General features: G+C 42.9%; 1 protein-coding gene across 3 annotated transcripts; it reads left to right on the top strand.

The window, feature by feature from the left end:
- Positions 1–2,963: 2,963 nt before the first annotated feature.
- On the top strand, positions 2,964–10,135 carry LOC124183222. Of its 3 annotated transcripts, XR_006870944.1 has the most exons (3): positions 2,964–5,016; positions 5,781–7,598; positions 8,321–10,132. XR_006870944.1 is itself a non-coding variant. In XM_046571413.1 (2 exons), exon 2 carries the CDS (start codon positions 5,830–5,832, stop codon positions 7,012–7,014), a length of 1,185 nt encoding a protein of 394 aa, XP_046427369.1. In that variant the 5' UTR covers positions 2,964–5,016; positions 5,781–5,829; the 3' UTR covers positions 7,015–10,135. The 3 variants fall into 3 exon arrangements, 2 of the variants coding, with proteins under 2 accessions (XP_046427369.1, XP_046427370.1); XM_046571413.1 differs by having other exon boundaries at positions 5,781–10,135; XM_046571414.1 differs by lacking the exon at positions 2,964–5,016 and adding an exon at positions 5,055–5,599 and having other exon boundaries at positions 5,781–10,135.
- Positions 10,136–10,391: the final 256 nt, after the last annotated feature.

Here is a 10,391-nt window from a genome sequence, read left to right as displayed (position 1 = left end):
GAGAAGAATAAAAGAATGAGAATTAAGATTATAGCACGAAAGAGCGTACGAGCTACGCTGAAAATTCTTTTATTACTTTATTAACGGTATTGTTAACGGTTCGAAAGCGAGTTAATTCGAATTTTTGGTCACTTCGAGTTAACATTTACTCTTGAATGGCGTTTCAAAATAGCGTACGCAGTCTCTTCCCTGTAATAGATCGTACAACATATTTAGATTGCCTGCCAATTTTGTCTCTGTGAAGTTGATTGGAACCTGTAATCTATGTACAATGCGATTCGCATAGCTCTTGAATAATAGCTAAAATCGTTACCAGTCATGAGTTTATTTGATACTTTTATAACTCGATAATGTACATCACTACAATTGAAGTATTTCAATGACAGCTGACAACGGTTTAAACGTTGACAAGGTCGTAAGTGATGGGGCATTTATGGGCATTTTTCGATAAACGGATTCGGTGATGCTGACTGGAAATTTTCAATCATTGAGACTTTTGGCCACACACTGGAGCCGTATTACTCCCACCTGCGATTGCGACTCTTCCGGTTTTCCTTGTCCATCGAGCTGATACTGCCAAGCAGATTTCGATTACCTTGATTTCTTTTACTCAGAATAGAACACACTTCACCATTCGAATATGCTGCTGTGTTCTCCTTATTATCTTTGAACCTGTCCTCTCTCAGTGTTCCTCTACGCGTTACAACGTTCGTTCCCTTATTGAGCACTGAATTCGATGTTCCGAAATTACTTCTTAAGCGAACCGCGTCACTTCTATTTGACCGATCTTCAAACGGTGCTCGAATTTGACTTGATGACGAATTATTTGCCGACGCATTTTTGTCCGCATCCGGCGTTGAACGAATGTATTTCGATTCGGTTGTTGATTTTGACTTTTGAACAGTCTCTAATTTGTCGTTTTTACTCTCGTTTAAGATGTTCAAACCGTTTTGATTATCACTTACGTAATAACGGGATTCATCCTCAGTACCCATCATGATCGGCAAATCTGAAGGATCTTCCAAAAGAGATGCTGCCTCTCCGTTTATGCCAGAATGATTGTAAAAAAGTTTAGACAATATCGCCACATTGATGTGTTTTTCCTTTTTTATCGATGAAGCTTTATCTTCCTGTGTTAAATTTTCGGGTGTAACATTTTCGTTAATCGTAGTTTTTTTTTTGCCTTTTGATGCACTTTTCAGAATTGATGTGCTCTTCTGTTTCCTAACCCGTTGCGTATCGTCGCAATCGTCTTCGTTCACCGAACTCTTCGACGAAATGCTCGTACCCGAGTCGTACGTCGAATCGCTTGGAATTGATTCCTCCGATTTTTTACCGCGACCGCGATTCTTGTAGCTAGATTTTTCTTTCTTCTGCTTCATTTTCGTCTTCTTATTATCAATTTTCTTGCTTTCAGATTCCTGAACCTTGTCGATGACTATGACTACGTTATTGGCTGACAACTCAACGGACTCTCTAGTCTTCAGTTCATCCAGACTCTGTTTGCTCACGCTGAGATCTCCCTTGTCGTCAATGCGTATTTTGAGTTTTTTTTTACCCTCAGCACTGACCTGGTCACTGCCATCGGTGGATTCTTTGGATGGCGCCTCGTTATCCGCGCCATCATCACGACGACATCCTTTAACATCGTTCTCCAGTTTGCTCACCGCAAAGGCTTCGGGTGAAGCCGGATTTTGCCCCTCTAACGAGGGGTTGTAAGTCGTTTGAGGACTTCCGCAGTTCGGTTTAAGGTTCAACCGACGCGGATTTTGAACTTGAACCATGAACGGATTGGGCGAGTCAAATCCTCTGTCAAGATTCTCACTGGTCTGAGAAGCGTTGAACGATTGGTTGAAGCCCTGAGCACCGTGGGACTGGCATCCCTGAAAATTCCGGAGAGCATTTCCACCACCGCCGGATGAGAAGTTCTGACCGTTATTACCCGAAGAATTAACCCAGGGCATTGCGGAAGCTCTGCGTCTTTCCATTTCCGCTTCCACCTGGCTTATTTTGTTCTGAAAATTCCTCAAACGACTCTCTGCCACGACACGCTGGGAATGATAAGGTGCGTAGTTGACATTGACCCGTTCCTCGCATTCTCTCTGTCTGAGAACAGTCAGGAGTTCTCTCAGCTCAGCGTCGGACTTTACACTCAGGATCATCGGGTCCAGGTTGGTGTTACCTTCGGCCCCGATGCTCTGACACTCGGTGATGCTTCTGTTCACGAGGTTCTCAACGAAGGCTTTAAGACTGTTCACCTTGAGCTGCAGCATCGTTAAAATCGGGACGATATTCCGTGGTGGATTGGCTAACATATGAAGGTTTATCAGGCCGTTCACCTGCTGCGCGTTCCTCGTCTCGGCGATCAGCTGGTCCCTGCTCAACGCACCGATCGCCTTCTGAGCTCTTTCCATCGTCTCTTCCATCGTCGTCGTAACGTTGGAACCGGGAACTATTCTGAGGACCAGTCTAGTCGCCGCGCACGGTATCACGCCTTGGAGTGACAGAAACTGGGAAGCCAGAGCCTGCAGGTTTATGGAAGAAGGACAATTGGGCTTCGTGCATACGGTGTCGTCGCTGCCAGGAGAGCACCGATGAGTATCGTTCTCCTCAGATTTCAACTGCTGCAAATTACCCTTCGTCCTGCAGTAACTGCAGTTCACTGGATTTCCATTCGGCGGTGTTCGGTTCTGATTTCCAAGCGAATCGTAGACCGGTAGTGTGAAGGGGTACGGGAAGCATGGCGCTGGGAAAATTGGACTTGGTACTGAGGGAGGCCAGCCGATTCCACCAACCGATGGATAGTAACCGGTCGCCTGTGAATATCCAACGTTGAGCTGTGGTTGCGGTGGAGTTTGTGGAGCTTGTTGGGGCTGTTGTTGTGGGATCGGTTGGTTGTTTGGAAGTATGAAAATCGGCGTGGTGTTTGAGACGCAGCTGCGGATTTGATCGAGGATGTTTTGCGGAAGGTAACCGCCGCTCGGCTGCATCTGGGTTTGTCCCATCGGCTGGGGACAGAGACAAGGGTTTCCGTTGAACGCGACACAGGGACATGGATCGGAATTTTGCTGCTGTTGTTGCTGATTGAAGAGAAATGGATCCTGCTGCATCGGTTGGCCGAGATTATAGTTTTGTCCAGCCGCGCCTGCGAATCGGTGTAAGATGAACTTGAAAAAATATGTCAACGCCTCTTACAAAAAGTAGCACGATCTTGATTCACCTACCCTGCTGATTCATTCCGTAAGGATTTCCGAAGTTTTGCATTTGCTGGAAGTTGGGCAACTGATTTTAACTGGCCTCCGATCGAACGAATTGCCCGAAGCCTGGAACTCGAGTGACCGATGAAGCAAAACGCTGCTGAAAACCGAAAATAACGTTGCCTTTGTTTACCGTCTGCGCCTGAATCTGCAATTTTTATAACGGAATTTGAATTGGTATTTTTAGGGGTTATATACGTCGCTGACGCCAGTGAATGTTGGATAGATATTAGAACGAGTCTTCTTGACTTCCCTTCGTAGTTAAGCCTGCAGTGGACTGATTATTTTCCATTTGATTAAAATTTTACTCTATCTAAATGATAAAAGATGACCAATTAAAATTTAGCTGTCTTTTCGAAACATCACGTCTCGTTACATCAAAGGTTGTAAACGGAGTGTAATACATGCATGTGAAGTACGACTAATATGAAGATCAAAATCAGCTACCAATGGAACATGAAACTCGCGATATCCACACCGAATATCTTTGGCAACACAAGTAGAGTTGAGGAAAACGTGTAAGAAGATTGTTTGATACTTCTTACAGGATTTCGTTGTTGTACAGTTTAAAGTAACAGACAAATTATAATGCTTCTAAAATATTATTATGCTCTTGGACGATTTCTAGACGTCTTAGTAACTTATTGCCCAGGTGTAACCACGGCGTAAGCTTACATGACGTACGATTTAGCTGATCTATTTTTGTTTCGCGTGTGTAAGTCATTTATTCAATTGGATTCAATGGATGGAAATGCACATCACAAGCTCTGTACTTTGGGCTAAAGAAATACCCGTAGAAGTTTCATAAAAATCTGTAATCCAGACCGACAGCAGAGGAATTACGAAGGAAATCTTTCATTTTTTCTCTGTAACTCTTGATCCGTTACTCGCAGCGTATTCAAACTGCGCGCAAAATTACATCGATATAGAGCATCAAAGAATTATTTCAACTATTTTTCAAAGTCGGCCAAATTTCGACTGTAAAAATCCGAAGCTGGGACCTTGCTGTTTTGCGAGTTTCAGAGCTGGGAAACCTTTCGTCTGAGAATCGTTTTGCCGGACTCCGTTTCGTCTAATTGTAACCACAGGATTGCGAAAAAGATATGAAAAAGAGATATCAAAATACACGCAATCTTATACGCAAAAGTACGCGTCCACGCAGCGTATAAACTGACAGATTCTTACGCCCTTCCAATTGCTTTTCAGTAAAAAAAGGAAAGGTGACGTAAGTCTCACAGTTTTCAATTTTTATTCTTGTCCATATTTCGCATATTTCCACTAATTCAAACGCGTCATTGCGCAAAGTCGATAGTTCGGTTCGCAAACATGTCTACGTCTTCACCATCAACCATCAACCATCGTTACCAGACATGACAAATTTAGCTTTATTGTCGGAGCGCAAATATGATTTCCTCTTGGGTAGTAAGTTTCTCAATCTACGCTGACGGTCGTCGAGTTTTGCGGGCGCAAGCGTAGTTACGTATATCGCGATACGTAATATACTGCATCAAGGTCAATCGCCACTTTGGCCTTTCTCGCTGAATGGGACTCTCTCGTAAGTGGGCCAGTCGCCAAAGGCAGACGTCAAAAAGATCAAAGGCAGCAAGCTCCTAGTTGTACAGACCTTACACCGGAGTCTCGAGTACCAGACACGATTTCTACGTTTTATCGGGATTTTGCCGTTGTAAAATGATCAAGAGAATAAATATCTGATCCGTTATTCCTGCGGTGGTTATTTTATCTAAGACAATTTCATACGGTAAGTGCGTAACGACCCTACAATTCAAAGCTTGAAATTCATCTCGCACAATTTTGAGAACTATTATACGCATGTGCCCTTATTCATACGGATATAACTCTTACTTTGGTGTCTCACAGTTTAGAGTGTAAAACACGTTCACATTCAGACGACGATTGGTAACGTTTGAGCATGATTTTTTACACCTAGAAAAGGAATCGGTTCATTCGTGTAAAAGAAGAAGAATATTGTAAAACTGTTTTAAACAATGGTAAGAATAATAACCAAGTATCCGTATGAATAATTCAGAGCAGCTCACATTGGTTCCATAAAAATGCTACAACGGTGATGTTACGAGCAATATGATGCTTTGTATAATGTATGCATGTATGTGTGCGAGTGTGTCTTAGAGGTGTAAGATTGAACTGAGGAATTATGAGGTCAGTCGTAATATGAGTGTCGTTAGAGTAGTTACTTTTGTACCGTAACAACTCTGTATATAGTTCGACTTCTATGGCATCTTGAATACACCCAAATCAAGTTCAGTATGTGTATTCGTTTTCAACTCCTTAACCCTTGGCCATAGCTGCATTAGTTGCAACAGGTGATAACAGCTGTTTGAAAAAACCCGCCTAACAAATTCCTATGCATTTAACTGGTATCTGAGCTTACCTTTAATGCTGTGCCCTCGCATGAAGAATAAATATTATTCTCCTACTGTGTGGATCTAGATTCAAGATATATCAATTTTGCTACCATTGGGTGTATCTTTGCATTGGTTTCAGCAATAAATCAGAGTCGGAGATCGCCACGGTCTGACGGTGTTTACCAAAAATGGCTCAAAAGTTACCGGACAAGGATTACGAATTCATTCGTGAACTAATCACGGAAATGGTGCACGACCGTTGTTTTTGCGAACGAGGCTCACGGGAGTTTGTAGAAGTCGATTCAATCCGTGCGGAGCCTCTCAGTTTCCCGGACAAGATACCGGTCAGCGAGATATACGCAGCCGAAGTTGGCGTCCGGTTCTCCGGCGAGCTCCAGACATTTCCGGTCGTGATAAAGCTCCTACCGAAGGCAGCTGAGGTGACGAACGCCCTGGAACTCTTCCAGAACGAGGAACTCTTCTACAGCAAGATAGTGGCCAAGATCGGTACGCCGAACTTCGCGAAGTGCTACGCAGCGGACATGGGAAGATACGGCGGTCCGGTGATCGTCCTGGAGAACCTGAAGGTCCAGGGATACAGAGAAGTGGAAAGAAAGCTCGACGAAGAGCATCTCAAGGTCTGGATAAAGGCGCTCGGCACGTTTCACGGCAAGGGTTTGAAGCTGAAGAGCGAGAACCCGTCCGAGTTTCGTGAGTTTCACGCGAAGCTACTGGAAGCCACTTTCAACGAGGAGAACATCAGAACCGACATGCCGAACAGAAACGACATTCTAAAGACGGCCCCCTTCCGGGGCCTCAAGTATCTCAAGTCTCTGCCTCAGCCGGACCTCGAGTTCGTAGAAAAAATCGAAACCAGGCTCGGGAGAAATCCCTACGAAATCACGAGGGACCTCGCCACCGAGGTCAGCGAATTCTCCACCCTCTGCCACGGCGGTCTGAGCCGAAAAAATCTACTCTTCAAATACGACGAGCAAGGCAAGCCGATCGACGTAAGAATCATCGACTGGCAGACGACCAGGTACTGCCCGCCTGGCATTGACCTGGGTCCCATCATTTTCACGAACCTCGACGCCGATGATCGACTCTCTAAGGTGAACCGACTCCTCGATGTTTACTTTGACGCTGTGGAAGCGGAGCTACCAACGGTTTCGAGGAAGGACCTGAGGAGGGACGTCGTTTCGAAACTACTCTTCGCCTACAACGTCGCGTCCTTCCACGTCCCCAACGTCGACAAGGATCTGATCACCCTCGAGCAATTCGTCGAGGGAGTTTGCTCACTTGGGGGAGAAGATGCTGATCAAGAACTTGCCTTGATATTGTTGGACCTTAAAGCTCTTGGAACTTTTGATTAGACAGCAGGTTATTCTGTCAGAAGCTTCTTAGTATAAGCTTACAGAATGAGCCGACTGAGACCGATGCACGTATTATCCTCGTCCACTTGCTCGCGTTCGTACGACTTTACTGTAGTACTATATAGTAAAAAATACCGTTGCTCCAATCTTCTCGCCGCGGTAAAGTTGGACAGACGGTAAATACAAGTGCTACGTATTGTGTGGATTTTTCATAAACGACGATAATAACGCTTAAATTTAAGTTTCGAATTGCTTTGAATTATCTATTTTTCTCGTCTAACGCGTTTTCGAACCTGAATCACCATCGACGAAATTGTCCTTGACAGAGACCATGACATAAAATTTGAATTTAATAACCTCGAGTGATTGTTGGCATTTAAGATTGACCATGTAAATTCGAATAACTCAAAGTGCCACATCATTGAAAATTATCGTTATTGTCCGTCTGCAATAAGAAGTATAATTATTGGCATAGTACAGTAATTGAGGTACGAAAATATATACGTTGGAAAGATAAAAAGAGAGAGAGAGAGAGAGAGAGAGTGAGAGGAAGAGATCCCAACGACGATATTTATTTCTCACAGGTATGTTAATTACAAGAACAGTCTAATGTTCAAAGATAGATCTACTCAATGCGCGTATATTATTCACTGTCCCTCAAATTCTAAAGAACTTTGAAATAATCGTATCAAAGATATTGGTCCTTCACCTTGCTTTACCTATTAAGTTATAATTAATTCTCGTCTCTTATTCTTATTCGGGTAGTCATAATTTATTGCTCTTACTTACGCTTACATTTAGGCAAGCATCATTCGTAAGAAAAACTAATTGATAATGCAGTGGTCTTTTATTGTCGAATATTCAGTTTTCACGATCACTTCGTAGCTTCTTGGGGATTCATTCGTTGATTAATCAACTCATTAAATGCCATGATTAATCTCCAGTTTTTCGTGCTAACGCAAAGATTTACAAGTATTACAAGTTAGACTCGACGATGCTCTCCTAAAGGCTTTGATTAACCATACGTGAGCTTATAAGACATAACTTTTGACCGATCCTTCGTAGGTAGGCAATGTTCCCAAGCCAATGTTTCATCAGAAAATCGATACCGCTTGCCGAGTGGATGTTTTACACACTCCGATTGTATACGCATAATTTTCTAATATGCACACACGCTCTTGGAAGTTATAAAGAGTCTTCCGTAGACCAAATAATTCTATCCCGTATACAGCGTCCTAATCCATTACATCGGATGTGCAGTTGATGTGCGAATTTGTAAGTCTCTTTCTCTTTTTCACCCGAGTAGGGTAAAGTCTTCTTATTCCACATCCGATGGTGCCGGTAAAGTAGTCTCCCGTTGACGCCGTTCCTGACCGATGGTGTCCAAAACCAGGAAGAGAATGACCAGCGTTAAGAAAAGCAGGCTGATGCAGACCAGGAGACTCGGTGTCGAGCATGCCAATATCCGCTTGCACATAGATTTTGTAGAACATCCTATCGAAGATGGGCTAGAGAGCGATGTTGGTGGTGGTGGTGGTGGCTGTGATGCTGGACTTGGTGGTTTCACTGAACAAACTGGCCCATCAATTGATCTGCCACCGCAACGCGATGGTACAACTGATGGGGTCGGTGTTTCCTTAGCACATGTCCAATCCATTTGAAATAAAGCGAGGAAAATCGAAGAATTTTGAGTGGTGTCATGGGCCGAAAGTGACTTGAAATTGACAGGGTATAACAAAAGAGAAGATATTGATACGACGTTGCCAGTAAATGCATGTGAATTGGTCGATCCATTCTTCGCGGATTCCGGATTGGAAATGAATTCATTTCTTACGGTAAATCAATCTTTTCTTCTGCACGTCAATACGTTTCAAATTTTCAAAAATCTTATCGACGTACATCCATTTTTATCTACTCGTTAGTGATTGTACGCGACGTTGCTGCTAGGCTGGATATAAAAGTCCATACTCAATCCCCAGTCCACACAGTAATCTGCATGGCCTACATTCGCTTGTTATAGATAAAAGGGAAAAACGTGGCTCGCAATCAAAATTTTATTACTTCGGCTGTATCTGTCTGTGAGATATTATTTCATACAATCCAAGACGGTGAACCGCAATCAGTTCTATTCCTGTGCAACATTCCCACGGCATATTGCCCCTTACTTTCCTCAGGCTATACATACAGCTAGGTATAGCTCGCATCCGGCTAGTAACTCAGAAGCCCGACGGTGTCGTTCATTCATCGATGCATTCTACGGCCTTTGAAGGTTGCGTTAGAGCCAGCTATAAGACATGTGAACATACCTACACCTGCCTATGTGCGCCTTTGCGCATGGTACAGATTCGTGATTATAAATGTACGGTAAGCGCGCTCTTGGTCATTTTTCTCATTACCACGAATAGAGTAATTTTTCTTGAGCTGCATAGACTCCATTTAATGCATTTTTATCACCTCGAAACTATTTTAATAACAAGAGGAGAATTAGCTGTGGGACAACTAGTTGTAACGTGATATGCCGTTATGTTTTTAATCAAAATGACTAGAAATTATAGGTGTGCACCGATAATCAACCGCGTAAGTATTAATTAATCCTGCAGAATGAGTATTGACGGTTTCCTTCCTGCAGTGCAATAATATGACGCCTTGTATCGATTCTAACGATGTTAATGTTTAACCCGTCCACCTTTTTCATTACTTGGTATATTAACGATGAAAAGCTATAGCCATACACACAAGTACCGCAAAGTTCGCCTGGTTATATTATAACATATACTTTGTGCACAGAAGTAATCATAGTTGTAAAAGGTAACGACAATTTTAGAAAACGAAGCCTTGGCGAGGTTTTTGCATTACAACGAAATTTCGTTCGAATTCTTGACAAGGAATGGAACAGTGTAAATATTATGCTTATGATAAATATAATCTTATGTCAAGATGGTCTTTATTTTGAACTTTTTCAAAATTTGACCAGGACGCCCCCAAGTTGGTTCCAAGCAAACAAGTCGTCCTGTGACAAAGTATTGTATACCGAAACTGTGGTAAAAACAGGTGTATTTCAAATGGAAAACTAAACAGCCGTTATGTGAGGGTTTAGGGTTGAGATAGGAACCCTCCCTTGGGAGGAGAATGTTATTCGTTTAATTGTAACCACTCCTGATGGCGGGCAAGTCAAAATTCGAAAAATATCATTCTTGGCTGTCATGCTTATCATAAATATAATCCTACGTCAAGGTGGTCTTTATTTTGAAATTTTTCAAAATGTGACCGGACCGCCTCGAACTTGTTTCCGAAAAAATAAGTCGTCCTGCGACGAAATATGTGTAGGTATACTGAAATTGTAGTAAAAACATGTGTATTCCAAATGGCAAACTACG

This window comes from Neodiprion fabricii, chromosome 5 (genome assembly GCF_021155785.1).
Source record: "Neodiprion fabricii isolate iyNeoFabr1 chromosome 5, iyNeoFabr1.1, whole genome shotgun sequence".
Classification (NCBI taxonomy): domain Eukaryota; kingdom Metazoa; phylum Arthropoda; class Insecta; order Hymenoptera; family Diprionidae; genus Neodiprion; species Neodiprion fabricii.
Note: the sequence above shows the minus strand (reverse complement) of the source record. Positions and strands in the feature narration are given on the sequence as shown.